General features: G+C 38.5%; 1 protein-coding gene across 1 annotated transcript; it reads left to right on the plus strand.

Annotated features, from left to right (window-relative positions):
• Nucleotides 1-1,389: 1,389 nt before the first annotated feature.
• Nucleotides 1,390-19,365, plus strand: LOC133069449 (complement factor H-related protein 3-like). The gene is made up of 7 exons (XM_061161066.1): nt 1,390-1,547; nt 6,688-6,876; nt 7,319-7,495; nt 11,100-11,273; nt 11,983-12,159; nt 14,133-14,306; nt 18,926-19,365. Exons 1-7 carry the CDS (start codon nt 1,490-1,492, stop codon nt 19,132-19,134), a joined length of 1,158 nt encoding a protein of 385 aa, XP_061017049.1. The 5' UTR covers nt 1,390-1,489; the 3' UTR covers nt 19,135-19,365.
• The last annotated feature ends 8,264 nt before the right edge of the window (nt 19,366-27,629 follow it).

Here is a 27,629-nt window from a genome sequence, read left to right on the forward strand (position 1 = left end):
AACAACTTCCAGGTGTGAGATAAATTAGAACCAAGGATGTGGTAAATATGGTTAATATTGCTGTATCTTATGTATGAAAGTTAGTAGGACAGTAAGTCCTACGAGTTCTCTTCACAAAAAAAAAAAAAAACCTTTTCTCTTTAATTTTGTATTTACATGAGATGATCTGAAAGTGACAGTCATTCAGTCGTGTCCGACTCCTTGTGACCCCATGGACTAGACAGTCCAGGAATTCTCCAGGCCAGAACACTGGAGTGGGGAGCCTTTCCCTTCTCCAGGGAATCTTCCCAACCCAGAGATTGAACCCAGGTCTCCCACATTGCAGGCAGATTCTTTACCAGCTGAGCCACAAGGGAAGCCCAAGAATACTGGTGTGAGTAGCCTATCCCTTCTCCAGGGGATCTTCCCAACCCAGGAATTGAACCGGGGTCTCCTGCATTGCAGGCGGATTCTTTACCACCTGAGTTATCAGGCAGGCCCCTATGAGATGATAGATATGCACGAAACTTGTCATCATTTCAAGATACATATAAATTAAATCGTTATGCTCTGTATATGGCATCTAGAAAGATGGCACCAACGATCCTACATACAGGACAGCAAAGGAGACACAGATGTAAAGAACAGATGTCTGGACTCAGTGGGAGAAGGCGAGGGTGGGACGACTTGAGAGAACAGCACTGAAACATATGCATTACCGTATGTAAAATAGGTAACCAGTGTGAGTTTGATGTATGAAGCCGGGCACACGAAGCCAGTGCTCTATGACAACCTGGAGGGGTAGGGTAGGGAGGGAGGTGGGAGGGGAGCTCAGGATGGAGGGGACACGTGTATACCTACAGCTGATTCATACTGATACGTGGCAAAAACCATCACAATATTGTAAGGTAATTATCCTTCAATTAAAATAAATAAAAATGTAAAACAAAACAGAAACTAATTATGCTCTGCACACTTGAAATTTATGCAGTGCTGCATGTCAACTGTATGTCAAAAGAGCTGGAAAAAATAATAACCATAAAATACCTATACATAAGTAGCATATAAATACAAAGAATTCACTATAACTTGTGTACTTCGTATTAAGATCTAATGTAACTTTAAGAAAATCTTCTCACTTCCCTAGGCATGTGAAAATACAGATAATTCAAAGACTGGGAAAAACTTCACTTATTCTCTACAAGTGTTTTAATAAAAATTAATATTTTAGGTTACTTTGAAGCCAGTACACACCTAGTCCCACATAAAGTTGTACACGGACATAACAGGTGTTGAACACAATAGCTTATTGTGACACTACCAACAGGAATCATTTATGGATATTGTAAAACATTGAACTTTGATATTTATTAAATGGCACTAATTAACTAGCTTCATTGTAAGGCACTTAAATTCGAAGTCATGTTTGCTAACTGCAAAGGAAGTAGATTTCAAACCTCCAAGACTACCACTGGGGTACCCGTGTGAATGTATCATCAGAAAATCTAACATGTTTTTGCTAATCAATGTCGCTCTCATCTTGTGGTTTTCCTGTGCTCATGGGCAAGGTAAGTTGAAACAGGTATGAACACTCACCCTTCCTCCTACTTCGTTTCTACTTTCATGTGTGATTTTTGATAGAATCAACTGGTAGAAATAGTCTGCGGGATGTGATAACCATAAAGAATACCTTAATGAAAAAATGATCACATATTCACCTGAGGGGAAAATAAGATAAATTATCTTCTACACCCTCTGAGTACCACCGTAGGCAGAGCCACCGAATCTTGATTTGTGAGGTCATGTGAATATGCTCATGAAAATGTGAACAGAAAATATGTCACAGAAAAGCTAGAGTATAACTCAAAAATGTTTAGGGGATTCTTATTTGTAATACAAGAAATTTGGAGAACAATGTATAGCTTCATAATCTTACATGTGGTGTTAATTTTGCAGATTCACACTTCATCAAATACTACATTTTAAGTATGTTCAGTTGACTGTATTTCAATTATATGTTAGTAAAGCTACTAAAAGTCATTAACATCACTGTCAAATCAATGTTTTAACAAAATTAGCTATAGGTAACAGGCCTATCTCTTTTAACAAAATTCAGAGTATTCTTTCCTGCTGCAATGCCAAAACTTTAAAATTGTTTTCAGAGAGCATTGGAAATTGTGAAATTTTTTAAAAAAAAATTTAAATCACTTCTATCTTGAAATTTATAAGTTCTTCATTATGATGCTTTTCTTCTGTTTTTTTTTTAAACTAATCCAGTCCTCTTCTTTCTTTCTTGTGAATATATCTTCTAATGAGTTTTATGGTATCTCACTAAACACTAGGTGTGACTATAATATGCACTGCTGTGCATTATTGACTTCATAATATGTTGCATGTTGGGTTTTGCATATTATTTAAATCAATTTGTCAATTTTCCTCATAAACAATGTTTACAACACAACAAAGCTTCCTGTCCAGTCCTAAGGGTAACAGTTAAAAGCACCGTAGGTCTCAGGTCACCTATAAGAATGGCTGCATTACCAGAGTGCTTGCTGAAGGACAGACAGATGTGTTACTCAGTTTATCTCTGGTTCTCAGGGATATGGGAGACGGTCTATTAATCAGTCAGAGAAAACATTAAAGGCATATTTCTAAGCAAGAGAGATATCAGAGGAGAAGGGGTATGCAAGCATGAAAGAGAAATTCGGAACTTTGACAAATCCTTGCCTGATATTCCAGTTGAAAACTACTCTTCTCATTAACAAGTGAACTCTTTCTAAAAGTGGCCTTAGAGATAAATGTTCTGAATATCTGTGATTAGTTATTTTTCATAATAAATAAGTGCTTCACAATTGTAGACTTCTTATAAGAACTACTTCCTCATCCAACAGAAATAGAAAGTCATATCTTTTTCTTAATTGAAACTCAAAATTACAGAAATAGATTCATCATCTGTTGTTCATGACGCATTCTCATCATGAAATCACACTTGTTAGTGACATATGCTGAAAACTGCAAAATCTAAGTGTAAAGAATAATTATTCCAAATCTCCAACAGTGTTGGAAACATACACTAAAATGTTAACCAAAAGGAATGAGATTAAATTAGTTTATTCCCAATATGGAAGCCACAGTGAAGGGGAAAAAAATTCTAACATTACAACATGTTACAGCATTAGAGTATCCTGCATGCAACTGTACACTTATATTTACCAGTGTACTGTGTATTTTCATGATATTAATTGGCATGCTTTCACTTCACCTTGAATAACTCTTTTCAGGGTTTCTAGTAAGGCAGGTCTAGAGGTATTCAGTTCCCTCAGTATTTGTTGGTCTGGAGAAGTCTTTATCTTCCATTCATTTCGGAATAACAGTATTCTTGATTGGCAGTTTTCTCTTTCAGCACTTGGAATATATCATCCCACTTTCTCCTGGCTTATTAGGATTCTGCTTTGAAATATGCTTAGAGACATATGAGTGTTCTTTGTAAGTTTCCAGCTTTTTTGTTTTGATGTTTTTGTTTTTTTTTTCTTCATGCTGCCTTTAAGACTTCCCTGTTTTTCTTTAATTTTTGAAGCTTCATTATAGTATGTGTTGTAGATGCATTTTAATGTTGATTTTGTTTAGTCACATATAAACTTCATGAACTTCGATATCCAAATCACACCCCTGACTCAATAGTTCACAAGTTATTTCTGTTGATGCTGCTCCCTAGATCATATAGGCTTTTTTCATTCTTTTTTTGTTTTTTATTTTTATTGTTGTTGTTTTATTTTCTTTTTATTCTCCTCTGACTGGATAACTTCAATATGTCATCTATCTCACAAATTCTTTCTTCTGCTTGCTTCATTCTGTAATTGATGCTCTCTAAAGCATTTTCATTTCATCCTTGGATCCTTCAGTATCACAATTTCTGGGGTTTTTATATGATTTGTTTATTTTTATTAAACTGCTCATTTTGTTCATTTATTGTTTTCCTGCTTTTGTTTGACTGTATTACTGTATTTTCTTATAGCACATGGAGTTTTTAAAACAGCTGTTTTGAAATCTTCATTGGGTAAATCACAGGTCTCCAATCTTTGGGTGGATATGTGCATGCATGCATGCTAAGTCACTTCAGTTCAGTTCAGTTCAGTCACTCAGTCGTGTCTGACTCTTTGCAACCCCATAAGCTGCAGCAGGCCAGGCCTCCCTGTCCAACACCAACTCCCGGAGTTTACTCAAACTCATGTTCATCAAGTTGGTGATGCCATCCAGCCATCTCATCCTCTATCATCCCCTTCTCCTCCTGCCCCCAATCCCTCCCAGCATCAGGGTCTCTTCCAATGAATCAACTCTTCACATGAGGTGGCCAAAGTACTGGAGTTTCAGCTTCAGCATCAGTCCTTCCAATGAACACCCAAGACTGATCTCCTTTAGGATGGACTGATTGGATCTCCTTGCAGTCCAAGGGACTCTCAAGAGTCTTCTCCAACACCACAGTTCAAAAGCATCAATTCTTCAGCGCTCAGCTTTCTTTAGCGTAAAACTCTCACATCCATACATGACTACTGGAAAAACCATAGCTTTGACTAGATGGACCTTTGTTGGCAAAATAATGTCTCTGCTTTTTAATATGCTGTCTAGGTTGGTCATAACTTCCCTTCCAAGGAACAAGCATCTTTTAATTTCATGACTGCAGTCACCATCTACAGTGATGTTGGAGCCCCCCAAAATAAAGTCTATCACTGTTTCCATTGTTTCCCCCTCTATTTGCCATGAAGTGATGGGACCAGATACCATGATCTTAGTTTTCTGAATGTTGAGCTTTAAGCCAACTTTTTCACTCTTCTCTTTCACTTTTAAGAGGCTCTTTAGTTCTTCTTAGCTTTCTGCCATAAAGGTGGTGTCATCTGCATATCTGAGGTTATTGCTATTTCTCCTGGCAATCTTGATTCCAGCTTGTGCTTCATCCAGCCCAGTGTTTCTCATGATGTACTCTACATATAAGTTAAATAAGCAGGGTGACAATATACAGCCTTGACGGACTCCTTTCCCTATTTGGAACCAGTCCATTGTTCCATGTCCAGTTCTCACTGTTGCTTCCTGACCTGCGTACAGATTTCTCAGGAGACAGGTCAGGTGGTCTGGTATTCCCACCTCTTTAAGAATTTTCCACAGTTTGTTGTGATCCACACAGTCAAAGGCTTTGGCATAGTCAATAAAACATAGTCAACATTTCTAATGACTCTCAAACTATCTCAGATCTTCTATGGGGGCACCTTCTGACACTTATTATCCCTCTTTCCCCAGAATTTCTGTGCTTCTACGCCTTGTCTATATCCTACAATGCACAAGAAAGGGTCTGTTTCCCCAAAAGTAGCACTACACCTTAAACTTGTGTTCTCCTCCTGTCCCACAGATTTGAGCCAGATTCCTGTGCATACTCACTGGTGATCTGTCAAAGCTTGCTCTTGCCTCTGATGTCAGCTGAACCCACAGGGAGCTGGCTATAACATGGGAAGGTGTGTGAGTGAGGCAGACAGAGCTTCTCCTGTGAGAAACTGGACTTTCACATAAGGACTTAGCTCCATGCTTGATTTTCTAAGATAGTGTTTACAGGGGCTCTTGGACTGTGGCTGAGAGGGAGAAAGCTGGTTCATGAGCCACTGCAGGCACCACAGTCGGGACAGAGGTCTGTCTGCCCACATGCCTCATGCATGTGTGGGCGAGACCCCTTCTGGGTCCCTTGGCATAGGGTGTTGACTGAGACACCTCCATCCAAGGAAGGGTTCTCTGTGGATGGATGTCTAATTTCTGTTGTTGGGTTAGAAGCAAAAATAACGGATGTCTTATTCTTCTGATTTGAACATATTTCTCATTTTATCATTTTCCTTGACTTTCTGTGTTGATATCTGTGCATTATATTAAACGTCCACTTTTCCTAGTCTTCACAGACCTGCCTCAGAAGTAGAACCCTTTCATCAATCAGCCTAGCCAGAGATTCTGGGTGCCTCTCTAACCTCTATGCTCATCCAAACCATTGTCTTTGTTTTTAGCACCTTTCAGGGGTCTAGAGTATGCCAGCTCCCATTAGTGTCCTAAGAGAGGTGAGCTAGAAGCCAGAATAGTTGGTAAACCTGGGAACTGGAGGTTATCGTTTCATTCACTCTGCTCTGAGCCGGGGAGAGGAGCTGTGCAAATGCATGCGCGCTCCTTCAAACCTTGTGCTCTCCAAAACCATGAAGCAGCTCTCTGGAGTCCCCAGGCACCGAGCAAGCTCGGCTTCATCAGCTCTCAGGGACGGGTTCACTAGAAGCCAATTCCTCGGGCAGCAGCTGAAGAAGATGAGGGTCTAGATGTGTGGTGTGACTCTTCCATGAAGAAACTGGGAGCTGCTCACTCCACACGTAGCTGGGAAATGACCTGTGAGAGGTGCTGGCACAGCCATTCATAACTGCTACTTCGTTCTTTGTAATCCCAGGAAACTGGAAATGCTGGACCTCCCAGAGGCAGGCAAGGAGAACCCAGACCGTGGAATAGCAGCTACATTAGCGTGGATCTCCTTACGTATATTAGTCATCTGAAGTTTTTATAAATTTTCTTGTCCTAGAATCCCCAGTGCAATGAGTGTAATTATGCTAATAAGAGAATATAATTAATAGATGAAACCATTTTAATTTGATTATTAAGATAAAATAGTATTTATACTTTTTTTTTCATTTCAAGTGAAATCTTGTGATTTTCCAGTAATAAAACATGGAAAGTTATATTATGCATTTAAAGGATACTTTCCAGCAAGTGTAGGTCAACAGTTTTCCTATCGCTGTAAACGGTATTTTGTGACTCCTTCACAAAGTTCCTGGGACTACATGACTTGCACCCTGAAAGGATGGTCTCCAGAAGTGCCCTGCCTCAGTAAGTAAACCTCTTTAATTTTATGTGTATAAATCTTTCAAAGTGTGAATAGACACTAGTACTCACTAGTAAGTGAGTACAATTAGGTCTTGTATACAACAGGAAGGCTGAGGGACAAGTTCTCTGAGTAAAAAGATCCAAATAGGTCTTCCTTTCATGAGGAGCTCTTCATGGAAATCACTGGAGAATAGAGACCTTACAAGAATATCTACATCATCTATACATATTTTAATTATAAAAACTAAAAATAAATTATAAAAAACTAAAAATGAAATTCAGTTTTTTTCCTTTTAAACAAATGTGGTAGTAACTTTCATTTTTATTAAGTTATATGTTATTTTAGAATACTAATGCATTGTCAGGTAAATACTATAAAGTTAATTTTTACTGTGCTCTTTTACCAAATGTTATTTTTCTATTCTATTGGTTTTATGATCCTTAGGACAATGTGCTTTCAATTATTTGGAAAATGGATATTACACAAATTCCCATGAAAAGTATTTACAAGGTAAAACTGTAAGAGTCCGCTGCCATGATGGCTATAGTCTTCATAATAATCAGAACACAATGACCTGCACAGAGAAGGGCTGGTACCCTCCCCCAATATGCGTCCGCGTCGGTGAGTAAGCTGGGCTGAGACCCCAGTATGTTCATAAGTTTCTAAGACTCAGCTGTATCATCCACTGCAAAATGTTTAGATCAGCCTCTTATTTTGTCAAAGGACCTATTTAATTTTATTCTTTAACAAGCGTGTGTGAGTGTACAGATAAGTGTATAACAAAATAAATGTGCCTATTGATGGACATTAGTCAAGAAAATGAAAAGAACCACAAAGAAGAAACCTGTAATGACAGAGTGATGTTAGAAAGATGGCAGAATAGGAGTTTTACTGTCTCTCCTGATACAAACACAGACTTTTGACCGTCACCCATGAATGACAGTATCTTTGTGGAAGGCAAGGAGTCTAGCAGAGAAATTACAGCAAATATTCAAGACCTGGCACATCATAGAGGGTTAGAGGAACAACCTCACTTTATGTGCGTCACCGTCCCCTAAAGTGGTACAGCTTAGTGCCAGGAGAGCCCCTCAGCACAGGATGTTACCTGGGGGGGAATAAGAGCATCTGGCCAAGGGTGGCTTCCTCAGCGTCCAACACTGATGAGAAGGCGCCCTTCTCTCTCCCCTTGTCCAGGACACTGGGGTCACCTGCATGGCTGAGGGGTGGGGAGAGGCCAGCTGTTACAGCCTCCAGAGCTAGAACTCACTGAGGGACGTGAATCCTCCTGACCACACTGGAGACACTGCCAGGAAGCCCGCCCTCTAGGCGTTGCAGACACCTTGCTTGTGGGTCCTGCTCGCCCAAGGGCGCAGCAACATATCCACATGCCCCTGCCCCAGGGCCCGCTCCCTGTGTAGGTCCTCACGGTGCTGATCCAAGCCTTTGATCTGAGAGACATCCAGAAGCCAGTCTGACCCCGTGGGACTGTGAGAAACCACACAAACAGTATTCAGCATTGCCCCAGGGAAGCAGCCAGGAAGCTGTCTGCACAGAGACTGGCTTTGCTAGGTTGAGAGAAGCATACGAGCTTCAAAAATCTCTCCTGAGAGGAACTGAGATCTGTGGCCAGGTGTATCCTTAAAGAGGTCCGGGAAAGCCTCAAAACTTCTCACCCCAAGACAAGTCTGTAAAGACTAGAGGAAGAGACTGCTGCTTTAAATGCAACACAAACATGAGACTATAAGGAACACAAAAATCAAGGACTCTAACACAGAAGAACATAATAATTACACAGTAACTGATATCAAATAATGAAATGATGGATATTCACTAAACTTACTGTTGTAAACATATCATATATATATATATGATTTGACATATATATATGACTTATCATATATATATATATATATATATTTGACTTATATATACATATATAAGTCAAATCATTACACTGTATGTGATCGGTCACTTCAGTTGTGTCCGACTCTTTGCGACTCCGTGAACTGTAGCCCACCAGGCTCCTCAGTCCATGGGATTCTTGAGGCAGGAATACTGGAGTGGGCTGCCATGCCTTTCTTCAAGGGATCTTCCCAATCCAGGGATCAAACCCACGTCTCCGGCACTGGCAGGTGGATTCTTTAACACTATCGCCACGTTTAACACCCCATAACCTGTGTAGTACATATTAAGATCTACTGTAATTTTAAAAAATTTATCAGTTTTCATAGCCCATGAAAATACAGATGATTCAACAGGCAGAAAGAACTTCACCTACTATCATGAGATGTTTTATTGAAAATTAGTATTTTGTATTACTTCTGGAGCCAGTTCATACCTGGTCCCACATAAAGCTATGAACATACTTGTCAGGTGATGAAAAAAATAACTTACCATGAAACTACCAACAGAAAACATTTAGGGATAGTATAAGACATTGAACTTTGATATTTACTAAATGACACATTAACCAGCTTCACTGTAATACACTTAATTTTGGAGTCACATTTGGGAACTGCAAATGAGGCAGATTTTAAACCTCAGATGGTGCAACTGGAATATTTGTGTGACTGTACCGTCAAGAAAATCTAGCATGCTGTTACTAATCAATGTCCTCCTCACCTTGTGGTTTTCCACTGCTTAAGGACAGGGTAAGATGAAATTGATTCAAACACTCAGCCTTCCTCCTAAATATAATTTTATCTACTTTCATTTTTGATTGACTCTCCTGGTAGAAAGAAATAGCCTGCAAGGTGAGATACCTATAAATAATACCTTAATGAAAAAATTACCATGTTCACCTAAGGGGGAAATAAAATGAATTGTTTTCTATGTTCTGAGTACCACAGTGTGAAAGGCCACTGAATATTGCTTATGAGGTCATGTGAATATGCTCATGAAAATGTGAATAGAAAATAAGTCACAGAAAAGCTAGAGTATGACTTGAACATGTTTGGGGGATTCTTGTTTGTAATTTGAAGGAACTTTGGGAAACAATGGTTATTTTCATAATCTTGCATAGGGTGATGATTTTGCAGATTCAAACCTCATCAACTCCTATATTTTAAATATGTTCAGTTGACTATATTTCAAAGTCATTAACAACGCTTTCATGCTAATGTTTTAACAAAATTAGCTCTAGGCATATCTCTTTTCACAAAATGTAGAATATATTCTTAATTTCCACTATAATGCCAGTACATGTAAATGCCAGTTCATTTAAAATTGTTTTCAGAGAGCACTGAAAATATTGAAAATGTAAAAAACTGTTCAAAGGAAAACTCTGGGGCTGCAATCCTGACACTGTCCTAATGATTCCCAAGGGATTCTGTGCACATTTCAGTCTAGGAGCCATGGCTACTGCCTCTGTACCTTACATCCCCTCAGTCTCACTCACTGCGATGTCCTTAAGCATTTGCCCAAAATATCATTAAAGAGTAGTTTTGTAAATTATACATTTATTTTTCTGTTATTTTGTCAGATTTTCTCTTTGGATCTTTTGGTCATCTTCTTCCTTCAACTGTGTTATTCTTCAATGTGTGTTAATTTCACTTTTTTAAACTAATGAATTGGCAACAAAGTCATGAGACAGACTCCTTTACTCAGTATATCACATTTTGTATATATTATGGCACTTATATATAATTTTTATATTAATGCATTTAATTAACTTTTGCATGTTCAAATCATTCTTTTTCTTAATTGCATTGGTTCCACATGGAATCACTTTTAATTCTGGCAATTTTTTTGTGTGTTGACACTGGATGTACAACAAAATTAAACCTTCCTATTCATATTAGTAAACGTATTCAGAGTCTGACTATTCATAGAAGTTGCAGTGTTTCCATTGTCACCGAGTTTTTTCCAAAAAATGTCCTTTGTCCTTCCTACTATGTTGCTTCTAATATCTTACAATATATAGCACTTCCTCTAAGATGATGACATCTCAGTGTGCTTTCCTTTAATTACTCATGATTGGTTAGAGAGCACAGATAGTCTCTTTCATATATTGGTACTTTTGGTTTCAAGTTCTTGCTTATGTGGGCAGCTGGACACACATCAGAATGGTGATATTAGGACACATGTGTGCACTTCTCTGTGATATCATGAAAGCTCCTGTAAAATCATTTATTACTTTCAGTTAAACTATCAAATATGACAAGCAGTACATAAGTTAAATTTCAGAGTTAGTGAAACATAAAATCTTTCTTTCATTTATTCCTAGGACTTCCCTGTGGACTTCCACCTTCAATTCAGAATGGTGTTGTACGTCACAAGAAAGACAGTTATCAATACGGAGAAAAAGTCAGATACACCTGTAACAAAGGATTTAGGATTTATGGATTTGCATCTATAAGATGTTTAGGAGGAAAATGGTCCCGTACACCAAAATGCATAAGTATAGTGCATTTCATTTTATTCTAATGCTGACAAATATCTTTAATTAAGAGCATAAATGGTACAAATATGAAATTAAGCAGTAATTCTAGAACTTTACAAGGCATCTTGTCAAAGTTCTGAATTCTAGTAGAGAATTAACAATCCTAGTAATAACAAAAGTTTGAAAACAGGAGCTAAATTATCTCATTTTCACATCAACTTGGGTGCAGCTTGAACATCCTCTGATAAACATTCTCAGATTTCTGGTCTTTGTTCCACACGACTGTATCACAGTTGACCTCTGCTCATCAGTCTTATCACTACACAATTTACTGTTAATTTATCAATCATTTCTTTATAATATATAATTTCTAAGACATGTGACACAATTCAAGGTAACAGGTTTCGATAGAAGAAACAGAAACACATTTATAATGTAGGTGGCCTGCAATGGGGAAAAAGAATTTAAATGTGAGAAGTATGCTCTCAAGCATCACATGCAGCCCTATCTCTTTGAATATCACCATTCCCATGTTGTACTTCTGATGAATATAGAGACACTCAATGTGACAAGGTCAAGATGTCTGACATTTGTTTTAAGTTATAAGAGAAATTTGTACAATATTCATTGGTTTGATAAGTACCTATCTATTTTTCTGGAATATAATCATTGGTTACTATGTATTTTTAAAGATGGACTAAACTAATATATATTCCTTTTTTTTCAGGCACAGATTGTTTTAACTTGCCCAGCTTTCATGATGCTGTATTCATAGGCCAGAAGAAGAAATCATATAGATCAGGAGAACAAGTGGCTTTTAAATGTCGACCATATTATCAGCTGAATGGATCCAACACTATACAGTGTGTTAAGAGCAAATGGATAGGAAGGCCAGTGTGCAAAGGTACTTTGGTAAAATTCTTAAATTTTATTATTAAAGTATCTTAAGTAATATAATATTCACCATCATTAAATGGTCATAGATTATTCGTTGTTCTTATTGTTGTTCAGTCGATAAGTCGTGTCTGACTCTTTGCAACTCCATGGACTACAGCACACCAGGCTTCCCTGTCCTTCACTATCTCCCAGAGTTTGCTCAGACTCACATCCATTGAGTCCATCTCATCCTCTGTCACCCCCTTCTCCTGCCTTCAATACTCTTTCCCAGCATCAGGGTCTTTTCCAGTGACTTGGCCCTTCGCATCAGGTGGCCAAAGTATTAGAGGTTCAGCTTCAACATCAGTCCTTCCAGTGAATATTCGGGGTTGATTTCCTTTACAGTTGACTGCTTTGATCTCCTTGCAGTCCAAGGGACTCTCAACAGCACCACAGCTTGAAACCATCAATTCTTCAGCACTTGGCCTTCTTTATGATGTAGCTCACCTATCCATACATGACTACTGGAAAAAAAACATAGCTTTGACTATACTGCCCTCTGTAGGCCAAGTGATGTCTCTACTTTTTAATACGCTGTCTAGGTTTGATACAGCTTTCCTCCCAAGGAGCAAGCGTCTGTTAATTTCATGGCTGCACTCACTGTCCACATTGATTTTGGAGCCCAAGAAAATAAAATCAGTCACTTCTTCCACTTTTTCCCCTTCTATTTGCCATGAAGGGATGGGACTGGATGCCACAATCTTAGTTTTTTGAACACTGAGTTTCAAGCCAGCTTTTTCACTCTTCTCTTTCACTCTCGAGACTCTTTAGTTCCTCTTTACTCTCAGCCATTAGAGTGGTATCATCTGCATATCTGAGGTTGTTGATATTACTCCCATAAATCTTGATTCCAGCTTGTGATTCAGCCAGCCTGGCATTTCACATGATTGATGTTCTCTGCATAGAAGTTAAACAAGCAGGGTAATGATATACAGCCTTGTCGTACACCCTTCCCAATTTTGAACCAGACAGTTGTTCCATGTCAAGTTTTAACTGTTGCTCCTTGACCTGCATACAGGTCAAAAAAGTTTGTCTCAACATAAAAAGAGATGGGATTGTGTTCTCAGCGTTTAGAGTTGTAGCCCAATAATTCTAAAAGCACATCCCTGGCACAGCAATCTCAGCATATTCTGGAAAACTCTTAGATATGCAAGCAGATTCACAGGCTCACTCAGACCTGTTGAATCAAAATCTCTGGGGCTGCAACTCTGACACGGTTTTAAGGAATCCCAAGGGATTCTGTGCACATTTCAGTTTAGGAGTCAAGGCTACAGCCTCTCGTATCTTACATCCCCTGAATCTCACTGAGGGATGACCCATCACTCACTATGGTGTCCTTAAGCATTTTCCAAAAAATATCATCAAAGAATAGTTTTGTTTCCCAGATATGTTTGGATCTTTTAGCTAATCATCTTCTTCCTCCAACAATGGTATTCTTCAAAGTGTGCTAATTCTTGATCAAGTTTCTAAAGAAGTATCTACTGTGTTTATTTTTCTAGGTGTCTTAAGTTACAGTTAATAAACAGAATGATTGTAAACTAAATCCTGATGATTTAAATCAAATCCATATGATCTTATTATTATGACTTTCACATGGTTTATAAATTCATTGTGAATTTATATAATTTATAACACTGATTTTACTAAACTCAGAAAGAATTGTCCAGAAAAGCTCTCATTTTCACTGGCCTGAAATCATGTTATTAACCTGCTAGTGCAGGCTGGGGCAGAGATTTAAGGTAAAAAAGCTTAATTTGCACTGAAAAATATTGCTTTATCTCCTTTTCCTTAATCTTATATGTAAACTTATTGAATTTAGCAGTCTTTCATGACAGATTACCTATTGAATTTAAGTAACAATGGAATATATTTGACATTCACTCATTGGCTTATTGTTCATTAGGATCATTATATTAGAAATACTTTTTTTCTTTTTTTCAGATGTTTCCTGTGTGAATCCACCCAGAGTGGAAAATGCAGTTATACGAAATGACAGACCTAGGTATCTAAATGGTGAGAGAGTACGTTATGAATGCATCGGGACTTATGACATTTTAGGGGACGTAGATGTGACATGTTTAAATGGAACTTGGACAAAACCACCTCAGTGCAAAGGTAGAGTATCTTGTCTACCCCCTCCTCGATTTAAGAGAAAGTATTAGGAATAAAACATGCTGATATAAATAGACATTAAAGAAGTTCTTAGGGAATAAGTTTTTGATGAAAAGAAAATGATGGTGCTTAACATCCAGTTCTTTTGTGGAATTAATAAATATCTCACATATATATTTTATGAAATTGTTGACCAGATTTGAATGGTTGGAATCATGGAACATTTCCTGTCTTAAATATTAAGACAGTTATTTCTTGAAGAATAAATGTGTTAAAGATACCATCAGTACATTTGACAGCCCAAGGAATTTCACTTTGAGACATGGAATAGGCAACTGGGTCCTGGTAACAGAATGTGGCGTCTTTTGGGCATCTTCACATATGGGTGATATTTAAAGGTATGAATGAGTTGAACTCATTCAGGGAATTAGTGTACACATAAAAAAAAAAATAGGTGTCTGAAACTTGGTCTTGGGATGCTTTAGTGTTTAGAGTTCAGAAAGGAAGGGAATCTAAACAAGAAATTGTTGTTGTTCAGTCCCAAAGTCAGGTCCGACTCTTTGCGACCCCATGGACTGCAGTACACCAGGATTCCCTGTCCTTCACTATCTCCCAGAGTTTGCTCAAACTCATCTCTGTTGAGTCGGTGATGTCATCCAACCATCTTATCTTCTGTCGCCTCCCTTCTCCTCCTGTCCTCAATCTTTCCCAGCCTTACAGTCTTTTCCAATGAGTCAGCTCTTCCCATCAGGTGGCCAAAATATGGGAGCTTCAGCTTCAGCATCAGTCCTTCCAATGAATATTCAGGGTTGATTTTCCTTAAGATTGACTGGTTTAATCTCCTTGCTGTCCAAGGGACTCTCAAGAGTCTTCTTCTAGTTTATCAAGTTAATTTTTGCCTGGTGTGAGTTTTTAGCAAATTATACTTGCATATGTTTTCATGTTTAAAACAGCATACAAAAAATAAATACATAAATAAATAAAAATAAATTAAAAAATAAATAAATAAAACAGCATACAGCTCAGCATACAGGTTTTGTGTTCACCTGCCATTCTCAGTCTTTAGACTGAAGTATTCAGACCATTTACATTTAAAGTAACTACTCTTAGGGGCAGTGTCTGCCATTTTATTATTCATTTTGTGTGTGTTTTCTCTGTTTCTCATCTCCATTTCCTTTTCTTCACTGTGGGGTTTTGAACACTATAAAATAATTTAGCTGCGATACATCTGCATTGCTTTCAAGTATATGCTTTGTCTGCAGGGCTTTCTTAGTAGTTGCTCTAGGTATTAGGTACACATAGGTAGTTTATCACTCCCTACTGTTGCTGACATTCTATCACCTCAGGTGAAATGTGGAAACCTTACTTCCCTTTAGATTTATTTACCCTCCCAGCATTTTTAACATAAATTCTAAGTATTCCCTCATCATACACTGAGCACCATATCAAATGACATAATTCTGCATGACCCTGATCTAATAAAATCATCAGGGGAAAGACAGTCTTATTATATTTACCCCTGAATTTTTAAAAATCAATTCTATTATTTTTCCTTCCTTCCTATAGTCTCAATCCCTTTTCTATTTTCCTTTCTTTTTTTTATTTTCTTTTTTTTTTTTTATTATTATTATTTTTTTTTCCAGTGGGTTTTGTCATACATTGATATGAATCAGCCATGGATTTACATGTATTCCCAATCCCGATCCCCCCTCCCACCTCCCTCTCCACCCGATTCCTCTGGGTCTTCCCAGTGCACCAGGCCGGAGCACTTGTCTCGTGCATCCCACCTGGGCTGGTGATCTGTTTCACCATAGATAGTATACATGCTGTTCTTTTGAAATATCCCACCCTCACATTCTCCCACAAAGTTCAAAAGTCTGTTCTGTATTTCTGTGTCTCTTTTTCTGTTCTGCATATAGGGTTATCGTTAACCTATATAACGATAACTCTATTTTCCTTTCTATCTTAATAATTCCCTTAGCAATTCTTTAAGTAGGTCTGCTGGGACAAATTCTGTTTCCCTTTGTCTGGGAATGTCTTTCTTTCTCCCTTTAATCCTATAGGATGGTATCACTGGATATGGAATTTGGGGTTGATGATTTTTTTCTTCCAGGATTGGAAAAATGATGTCAATTTTTCCTGGCTCTGTTGTCATGGATGAGAACCCTACTGATGTTTGGATCCTTTTTCCATATAAGTATTGCATAATATCTATCTAGCTGCTTTTGAGGTTTTTTCCTTTGGTTTCCAGCAATTTAGTTTTGATGTATCTTGACATTAATTTCTATGGGTTTATACTGTTTGGAATTCTTCAGATGTTTTAATACATAGATTTGTGCCTTGTGCCCTATTTGGGAAATATTCTGTCATTATAGTTATTTTTTCATCTCAATCCCCTTTCTTTTTACCTTCGGGGTCTCCAATCTTTTACTATCTTCCTATGGGTGCCTGAAGCTCTGTCCATTTTTTTTTTCAGTCTCTATTCAAAGTTAGTCTGTAGTTAAGCTTATTTATCCTTCTGTCACCTGCAGTGTATTATTGAGCCTATCTAATGTGTTTTTAAAATTACATTAGTCTATTTTTTTAGTTCTATAAATTCAATTCCATTAGGAAAAACCATTTACCAATTATTTCAATATCTATGTCATCTCAGTGTTGTCTTCTGTGGATTTTTTTTTTTTCTTTTGAGGCTTTCTTTGAGGTCCTTGGTGTTATGAATGATTTGTATTCTAGACTTTTGGGGTATTATGATTTTTGAGACCCTAGATTTTACTGGAATCTTTATCAGGCCTCCATTACTGCCGTGCAGGGTGCAAGCCCAAGGTTCCCACCTGGCCTCCACTGACTCAAGGAGAAAGGGCAGAGGGATCGTGCTTCCCAACCATGTGAGTGGAAGTCTGGGCTCCTCACTTGGCCCCTGCTGATCAAGGCAGGGAAACAGTTAGTCTTAGGTTTCCATTATGGTGTATTTCCAGAGTAAGTCGGTATTATAAAAATCCTTTGTCTTGCTAGCCTGCTCCCTTTCTGGGCTTCCCCAATGTCTCAGCAGTAAAGAATCCGCCTACAGTGTAGGAGCCGCAGGAGATGTAGGATTGATCCCTGGAGGAAGATCCCCTGGAGGAGGGAGTGGCAACCCACTCCAGTACTCTTCCCTGGAGAATCCCAAGGACAGAGGAGCCTGGCGGGCTACAGTCCATAGGGTTGCAGAGCTGGATAGGACTGAAGTGACTTAGCAGGCATACACACACCACTTTCCTGGGTCTCTGATGAAAAAGATCAAGTATTTCTTGAGATTTTTTTTTTTTTTTTGCTTGAACTTATTATCATTTCTAGGTTATTGTGTCAGTGACTTGACCAAGATACACAGAAAGCAAATTAAAACCCAAGACACTGTCTGCAGTGCAATTTCTTGAATCCCAAGGTCTCTAATCAGATTGACATCTTCTCTACATCTTTCACAATCTCCTGTGTTGGTTTTTATAATATGTCAAGATTTTTAATTAGCAGAAGGAATACTTCACAGATGTAATAAGCATCTCAGCTTGTCCAAGAAAGGAAGTCCACTATTCAAATCTGTAATTGTTTGAATTTTATTTAAGGAGCCGACGGAGCTAATGTTTCTTTTGTAACAAATTTGAAAATCAATTAAAATGACTAGAGATTCAAGACACTGCAGTATGTTGCACATAAGGATGAAAGAAATGTTTTATTTCTCTTCAGTATCCATCTGCCTATATTCACTAAGAAAACATTTTAATACCAGAACCCTGCACAGAAGACATATTTGTGAATGTATTATGTGTGCTTTCAAGTGGGGCAAAAGTAAAGCATAAAAATGTGCCTTTCCTGTTAAGTGATTGGATTTTCTTCAATAAATCATTTCTGTCGTCAGAAGTCACAAGTCTTGATATTACATAGTAGGCTACATTTTTTTCCTTTATTTTAAACTGCGGGGCGTGGTAGTTTTTCAATAAATCAAACAACATATTTTTTAGACTCTCAAGGAAAGTGTGGGCCTCCTCTACCAACAGACAATGGAGACATTACCTCACTCCTCACACCTCTATATCCTCTGAGGTCAGTCGTGGCGTATCAGTGCCAGGCCTACTATGAACTTCAGGGAAACGGAAACAGTGTGTGTCAGAATGGAGAGTGGTCTGAACCACCGAGGTGCTTAGGCAAATGCTTCAGTCTTCTCGTGGATCCTGGGAAAATCCTTGTACTGAGCATGAGGCTTAGCTGTTTATAATAGAGCTTTCATGGATTAACAAACCATTCTGTTGCATGCTTGATTATCAAATATTACTGTGTGTCAAAATAAAGTTTGAAAATTTTCTGGTCAGGAACAATAGCAACAAGAGGTTCCTTAATGAAATTTTTCATAAGGTAATTGACATTGTAAGTCTATGATTATAACATTTAATTATTACATTAAATATATTACCTCATTCTTACATTTAAAATGATGAAACCTGCATAATAGATTTTCAATGAGTTGGTTTGGAAAAGGTTTTGAGAAGGAATTTTTGGACTAGAGTAGAAGATTCTACTTGAAAGCTTGAAATTCTGTGGAAAATATTTGCTCACTATATAATGTTTTATGTTTATATTTTTATCTTCAGAGGCCTGTGACATTTCAGAAGAAATGATGAAAAAATATAACATACAGTTAAAATGGACAACTTCAAAAAAACTTTACTCTAAAACACAGGATCGTATTGAATTTATATGTAAAAGTGGATATCATCCAGTGACACCAGATCATACATTTCGAACAGCTTGTCAGGAAGGAAAAGTGGTGTATCCTCATTGTGGACAAAACACTGGTTAAATGCAGTTGTATGTACATGTATTGAGGATTTTTCATTATTAATCCAATTCTCAGTTTATTTTATCAAGTATTGTTTAAATCATTTTGATTCAGAAATCAGATGTTATGGGGATGATGAAATTATAATCAGGAAGACTAATGAATCACTTCTTTAAAGCACCTCATTAAACCTGGCAAACCAAGTGCTTTGTGTCCTGTTGATAAAATACCTGAGTAAATTAATGCAATCACTTCAGTGCCTCTTCTATCGATCTTCTAACTTTCTCAAAGATTTCTCCTTAACTTCTGAGGTTTTCTGAGACTCTTTCAGAAGAAAAAGGAAAAGAAGCCTTGTTGGTATCTTCAAAATAATATCATTTCCAAACATGTAAACAGCAAACTATGTCATACATATGATAGTAACAAGATGTAAGTAGATATTTCTTACTTTTGCTTATCTACCAAAAGATAAATATACCAAAAAGTGATGAAATACATGACCATTTACAATATGCATATCTAACACACAATAATTCAAAGAAAGAGGAATTAGAATCCAATTGGGTACATAATGATTATAACATGACAAGTGATTAAAAACATTTGACATCTAGTATAAACACACATGCACATAAAGACACTATGCTTTAAACACTGAATGTGTTTTTATAAAAAACATTGGCAAGAAGTGTAATAGAATATTTAGAATAACTATAGCTGAATTTAGAGATAATGGGGTAAAATGTGGTGCTTAACTCCTTTTTGCATACATGCATTCTTGAATTTTTCTGTCTTTAACGTGTATCACCTTTGAAACATAGAATATGTTATTTTATCATAAAGACATATACAAAGTGAGGGTATATATTCCTTGGTGACTCAGTGGTTAAGAATCTACCTGCAGTGCAGAGACGCAGGAGATAAGGGTTCAATCTCTGGGTCGGGAAGATGGTCTGGAGTAGGAAATGACAACCCACTCCAGTATTCTTGCCTGGGAAATTTCATGGACAGAGCCTGGTGGGCTACAGCCCATGGGACCCCAAAGAGTCAGACATGACTGAGCAACTGAACACACATACAAAGTAGGATAATATGTGTTGGGAATTCTAGAGCCCTCTTTTGTAATAATCTTCAGATCTAATAACATTTTCATGATTTTGCTGGTATAGAGTTTTTGAAACATTAAACCACAAAAGTCTAAAATGTGATTTTTATGTTCATATATTACAAACAGCATAGTTAACTTTAATCAGTTGATACAAACATTTTTCATTTCTAAAAATCATGACATAATAGTTCACATTGTGGCACACAAATTCCTACCTTTCCCATATGTAAAATATATTCACCCATTTCCAACAGCCCTCAAAGTTTTAATCCATTCCAGCATCAACTCTAAGGCTCAAATTTTACTTAAATATCTCCTAAATAAGTTATGAGTGAGACTCAGTTACAGGTCCACCCTTGGGCAAAATTTCTATTCATGTGTGACTCTGTGAACCCAGAAAATAAGTAATGTGTTTCCAAAATTAAAACAGACATAGGATAGATATTACCATTCAAAAATGGACCAACAGAAAAATTTTGAATAAAGGGTAACACATCACAAACTCAAAATCCACCAGGAGAATTGTCATTAGGTTCCAAGAACAGAGAACACTCAACAGTGAAGTTGATGTTCTGTCTTTGGGCCACTGGGGGGCAGCCCTAGCTTTTTGGACCACCAGGCAGGTGAGCCTCCTTTCTCAACTGGAAGAGGCCCTGTTGGCCCTGACTTCTGGGTGCAGGGCTCTATCTTGGAAGACATTCTTCCTTTATTTGTACGATGCCTGTTACTTTCAGTTCAGGCTGGAAGCATTTCTAGTAGGATAACATTCTCAAAACTTTGTCAGTCTCTTGTGCAATAACAGGTGCAAGTTCTCAGCTATGCAGGTACATCACAGATCTTTCCTGGATAATAGCATCTCTATTTCTGGCTTAGGCTGAGACAGTTTTTTGGATCTCAAGTCATGTGCCTAACCTTTTAAGCCAAGGACTGGCCAGCTTCACTCTGGGCTTGATTGGTGAGTACACTCTGTGGATAGGCTGAGAAATGTCAAATCATCTCATGCTGGTTTCTTTTGGCTTGACAGTTCATCCTTCAATTTACATCTTATTGCATGTATTTTCCTACAGGCAGCAAGAGGAAATCAGGTGGATCTTCCATAGTTGGTTTGGGAATCTCCTGAACTTAATATCCAAGTTCATCTTGAATATTTTGTGTGGTGGTTAATTTTGTGTCAGCTTGGCTAGACTACAGTACTCAAGCGCTTGGTCAAATTATCAACCTAGATGTTTCTCTGAAGGCATTTAAAGATATGATTACGATTTAATCACAGACTTTGAACAAAGCAAAGTACCTTCCATAAGGTGGGTGTCCATCCAATCTGTTGAAGGTTTTAAGAGAAAACACTGAGCTCCTTCCAGAAAGAAGGAACTCTACCTCCAGACAGCCTTCAAACTCCACACTGCAACACACACACCCTCTCTAGGTTTCCGGGCCGCTGCCTGCCCTGCAGGTTTCAGACTTGCCAGTCACAATCACATGAGCCAATTCCTTAAACAAATCTTAACCTCTCCATGTATGTTTGTCCCTCTGTCTCTCCATGTGTGTGTGTGTGTGTGTGTGTGTGTGTATTATACTAATTTAGAATATGCTTCTATTCCTCTAAAAAGAACTCTTAATTCTTTATATAGACTTTGGTAATGAGAGATCCTAAAGGAAGAAAACCTTTAGGATAACTTTTCAAAATTGGCTCTGGAATTTCTGGAATTAATTCTCAAATCTGATTTTTTTATGTATATTTTCTTGATGTGGACCATTTTTAAAGTCTTTATAGAGTTTTTTTACAATATTTCTTCTGTTTTACATTTTGGTTTTTTGGTCACAAGGTATGTGGGATCTTAGCTCCTCAACTGAGGCTCAAACCCACACCCCCGGGATTGGAAGGCAAAATCTTAACCAGTGAACTACCAGGGAAGTCTCCTCAAATCTGACATTTCTAACAGCAGTAATGCATCTACTGCCCAGAGGAAGATGACACTAATAGTCCATGGCATGCTGTGATTATAAAGATACATAAAATATCAACAGTTGATACCTCCAGTTGTATTTATAGGAGACAAGTATTTGATATCTTAGAGCATTTTTGTGAAGCAAATCAGTAGGATTGGGTGAACTGGTTGATCCTCATTGCAAGAGACAAAGTGAAGAAAAAATGAGATGAGCTCGGGAATTCAAACAGTTCAGATGCTGCACAAATGCCCTTAAAATTTCCCTGCTGATCCTTGAATAAAATCCTTGTCTCCTGTACCCACTAAGCTGAGATCACTGAAAAGGAAACCCAGAGTTTCATTCTACCAGTAGCTGGATTACAGTGAAAATTATGTTTTCAAACACACTAGGATGTCTGCAGTTAAAGTTGGAAAGAATGGGGTCCAAGAATTGGAATGAAAATGGTTGGAAAACTGGCCACAAGGAGATGGAAAGATGTATGTGGATAGATCTCTCTGATGAGCAAAAAAGGTGATCCTCACCAAAGACTGATTTCAGCAGAGGCACATTTAAAAGTCAAGTGGGTAAGATGATGTGTTTGGTGGATACAGGCAGATTGTCCCCAGCCACTGCTGTTATGTCCTGGTGGGTTCACGTACAAATGGGCCATGGTGATCAGAATGGAAGTTATTTATGGGCTCAGAAATATGACTCCCACTCCACAAAGCCTATCCCCTGGGCCACTGCTGAGTGTCCTATCTGCTGGCAGCAGAGACCAGCTGAGTCTCTGGTGTGGCACAATCCCAGGGTGAGGCCCCGCCCCCGATGGCAGGTGATTCCTCTGACACTTCAGTCATGGATGTGCTTTCCCTGCACAATGCAGCTGCCAAAACAACCCTCTGTGGACCTTTCCACACGGCGGTGATCCACAGGGCAATGCTTCTGATCGAGGAACTCATGTCACAGCAGAAGAAATGCAGCAGTAGCCTAGTGAATTTTGGAATTCACTAGTGAATATTGGAGAAGGCAATGGCACCCCACTCCAGTACTCTTGCCTGGAAAATCCCATGGATGGAGGAGCCTGGTGGGCTGCAGTCCATGGGGTTGCTGGGAGTCGGACACGACTGAGTGACTTCACTTTCACTTTTCACTTTCACACATTGGAGAAGGAAATGGCAACCCACTCCAGTGTTCTTGCCTGGAGAATACCAGGGACGGGGGAGCCTGGTCGGCTGCCGTCTATGGGGTCGCACAGAGTCGGACACGACTGAAGTGACTTAGCAGCAGCAGCAATGAATATATAGGCCCCAGCAACCTGAAGCAGTTCGATTGATAGAATAGTGGCTGAGCCGTTGGAAAACTCAGTTTCAGTGAGTTTCCAAGGTGTCAGTCCTTAGCCAGGTTGTGGCCATTTTCCCTCTGCTCTAAGCCAGCATCTGATATATGGTGCTGTGTCTCCTTGGGCAAGATTAACAGTACCAGGAATCCAGTGGAAATGGGAGTGACGCACTCTTGTGCTGTGCTATGCTTAGTCGCTCAGTCGTGTCCAACTCTGTGTGACCCCATGGACTGTAGCCCACCAGGCACCGCTGTCCGTGGGGATTCTCCAGGCAAGAACACGGGAGTGGGTGCCACGCCCCTCTCCAGGGGATCTTTGTGTGCATCTGAGTATAGTCACAACAGGACCCTCTATGACCCACCTCCCAGAATATTGGCAATAAAAGCAAAAGTAAACAAATGGGACCTAATGAAACTGAAAAGCTTTTGCACAACAAAGGAAACTATATGCAAGGTGAAAAGACAGCCTTCAGAATGGGAGAAAATAATAGCAAACAAAGCAACAGACAAAGGATTAATCTCAAAAATATACAAGCAGCTCCTGCAGCTCAATTCCAGAAAAATAAATGACCCAATCAAAAAATGGGCCAAAGAACTAAACAGACATTTCTCCAAAGAAGACATACAGATGGCTAACAAACACATGAAAAGATGCTCAACATCACTCATTATCAGAGAAATGCAAATAAAAAACACAATGAGGTACCATTACACGCCAGTCAGAATGGCTGCTATCCAAAAGTCTACAAGCAATAAATGCTGGAGAGGGTGTGGAGAAAAGAGAACCCTCTTACACTGTTGGTGGGAATGCAAACTAGTACAGTCACTATGGAGAACAGTGTGGAGATTTCTTAAAAAACTGGAAATAGAACTGCCATATGACCCAGCAATCCTACTCCTGGGCATACACACTGAGGAAACCAGATCTGAAAGAGACACGTGTACCCCAATGTTCATCACAGCACTGTTTATCATTGCCAGGACATGGAAGCAACCTAGATGCCCATCAGCAGATGAATGGATAAGGAAGCTGTGGTACATATACACAATGGAATATTACTCAGCCGTTAAAAAGAATTCATTTGAATCAGTTCTAATGAGATGGATGAAACTGGAGCCCATTATACAGAGTGAAGTAAGCCAGAAAGATAAAGAACATTACAGCATACTAACACATATATATGGAATTTAGAAAGATGGTAACGATAACCCTATATGCAAAACAGAAAAAGAGACACAGAAGTACAGAACAGACTTTTGAACTCTGTGGGAGAATGTGAGGGTGGGATGTTTCGAAAGAACAGCATGTATATTATCTATGGTGAAACAGATCACCAGCCCAGGTTGGATGCATGAGACAAGTGCTCGGGCCTGGTGCACTGGGAAGACCCAGAGGAATCTGGTGGAGAGGGAGGTGGGAGGGGGAATCGGGATGGGGAATACGTGTAAATCTATGGCTGATTCATATCAATGTATGACAAAACCCACTGAAATGTTGTGAAGTAATTAGCCTCCAACTAATAAAAAAAAAAAGTCTACAAGCAATAAATGCTGGAGAGGGTGTGGAGAAAAGGGAACCCTCTTACACTGTTGGTGGGAATGCAAACTAGTACAGTCACTATGGAGAACAGTGTGGAGATTTCTTAAAAAACTGGAAATAGAACTGTCATATGACCCAGCAATCCCACTCCTGGGCATACACACTGAGGAAACCAGATCTGAAAGAGACACGTGCACCCTAATGTTCATCACAGCACTGTTTATCATTGCCAGGATATGGAAGCAACCTAGATGCCCATCAGCAGACGAATGGATAAGGAAGCTATGATACATATACACAATGGAATATTACTCAGCCGTTAAAAAGAATTCATTTGAATCAGTTCTAATGAGATGGATGAAACTGGAGCCCATTATACAGAGTGAAGTAAGCCAGAAAGATAAACACCAATACAGTATAATAATGCATATATATGGAATTTAAAAAGATGGTAACAATAACCCTATATGCAAAACAGAAAAAGAGACACAGATGTACAGAACAGACTTTTGGACTCTGTGGGAGAAGGCGAGGGTGGGATGTTCTGAGAGAATAGCATTGAAACAAGTATACTGTCAAGGGTGAAACAGATCACCAGCCCAGGTTGGATGCATGAGACAAGTGCTCAGGGCTGGTGCACTGGGAAGACCCAGAGGGATGGGATGGAGAGGGAGGTGGGAGGGGGGATCAGGATGGGGAACACATGTAAATCCATGGTTGATTCATGTCAATATATGGCAAAAACCACTACAATATTGTAAAGTAATTAGCCTCCAACTAATAAAAATAAATGAAAATAAACAAATAAATAAATAAATTAAAAGGTGCCTCAAAGCACATTAAAGAATATTTAATGTCAATAATATGCTGAAACTCTTGTACTCACTACTGTTGTCTCAAGTGAGTTTTTTAAAAAATTGGTGCTTCCCTAAGCACCGGCTTCCCTGGTGGCTCAGACACTAAAGAATCTTCCTGCAGTGTGAGAGACCTGAGTTTGATTCCTGGGTCAGGAAGATCTCCTTGGGAAGGAAATGGCAATCCACTCCAGCATTCTTGCCTGGAGAATCCCATTGACAGAGGCTGGTGGGCTACGGTCCATGGGGTCTCAAAGAATCAGACACAACTGAGTGACTTTCACTTTCTAAGCACAAGAAAGGATACGTGGTGGAGTAAGGTCCAAAGACACGTTGGTTTCCATAGACCCCCACAAGCCAAGCTGGGTGAAAGGACAAGAGAAAGTGATAGTGACATGGAATCAGCTATTCATATATGCTTCACCTGGCTGAGAGAGAACGTCAATGATTTTTGAGAAGTGTTTAAGTTAAAAATTAGATTTTTATATCACTTTTGGAGCCAGTCTGTTATTGTCTTTAAAAAAAAAAAAAACTTGTAAAAATACGTATCAGGGAATGAATTCAAGAAACTGTTGTGAAACCACTACTAGGAAATCAGGGGTTTTTAAAGCTCTCTGAACTTTGATATTTACTAAGTAGCCTCGCTTAACTAGCATCATATTGACAGAAATCCCCTTAAATTCAGTCACACTTGATGAGCCGCTAAAGAACCCAAACAACACAACTGGAATATTTATATGAACATGCCATTGGGAATATCTAACATACTGTTACTACTCAACATCATCCTCACCCTGTGAGATTTTCCTGTGCTCATGGAAAAAGTTGAAACAGATCTGAACATTCAGTTCCCCTCCTAAGTGTAACTTCATGTTTATCTACTTTCATGTGCTTCTGTAGAAATTGTCTATATCGTATCATCATGATGGAAAGTAAACTTACAGGAAAATTACCTTATACTCTCCTAAGGAAAAAGAAAATAAATAAATTAAGTTTTCTGGTTTTTTGAGTTTCACATCAAAAGGACTCTCAATACTAATTATGCTAATAGAGAAAGACAAATACCATATGATATCACTTACATGTGGAGTCTAAACTATGACACAAAAGAACCTATTTATGGAACAGAAACAGACTCACAGACATGGAGAACAGACTCGTGGTTGCCAACGGTGTGGGGGAAGGAAGAATGGGGAGAGTGGGATTAGCAGACACGAGCTATTACATGTATGAAAGATAAACAACAGAACTGTTCTGTATGGCGCAGGGAACTGCATTCAGTGTTGTGAGATAAACCACAACGGAAATGAATGTGAAAAGGAATAGATGCATAACTGAACTGTTCTACTATACAACAGAAATAAGCACAACACTGTAAACCAACTATACTTCAATAAGAAATATTTTTTAAAGGGTTCTATTTTGTTTACCAACCAAAAGACAACTGTCACCTCACCCTTTCTGGGGAAAACTTCTCTTCCCTGCTGAATTACATTGGTGCACAAAACATAATCTCTGGGTGGGTGTGTATTTCTGAACTCTCTTCTTTCTACTGATCAATTTCACTATCATTAGCCAACTACCACACTGTGATAAACACAATATCTTAATTATAAATCTACATAGCTGGTATTACGAATCTTCTTTTATTTTCAAGATTGGTCTGGCCATTGGCACATGCATTTTTAAATCATATCATTAACTTTTGGAGGACAAATTGAAGAATCTTACTAGGGTCATGTTCAAAACA

The sequence above is a fragment of the Dama dama genome, chromosome 14 (genome assembly GCF_033118175.1).
Source record: "Dama dama isolate Ldn47 chromosome 14, ASM3311817v1, whole genome shotgun sequence".
Taxonomy (NCBI): Eukaryota; Metazoa; Chordata; class Mammalia; order Artiodactyla; family Cervidae; genus Dama; species Dama dama.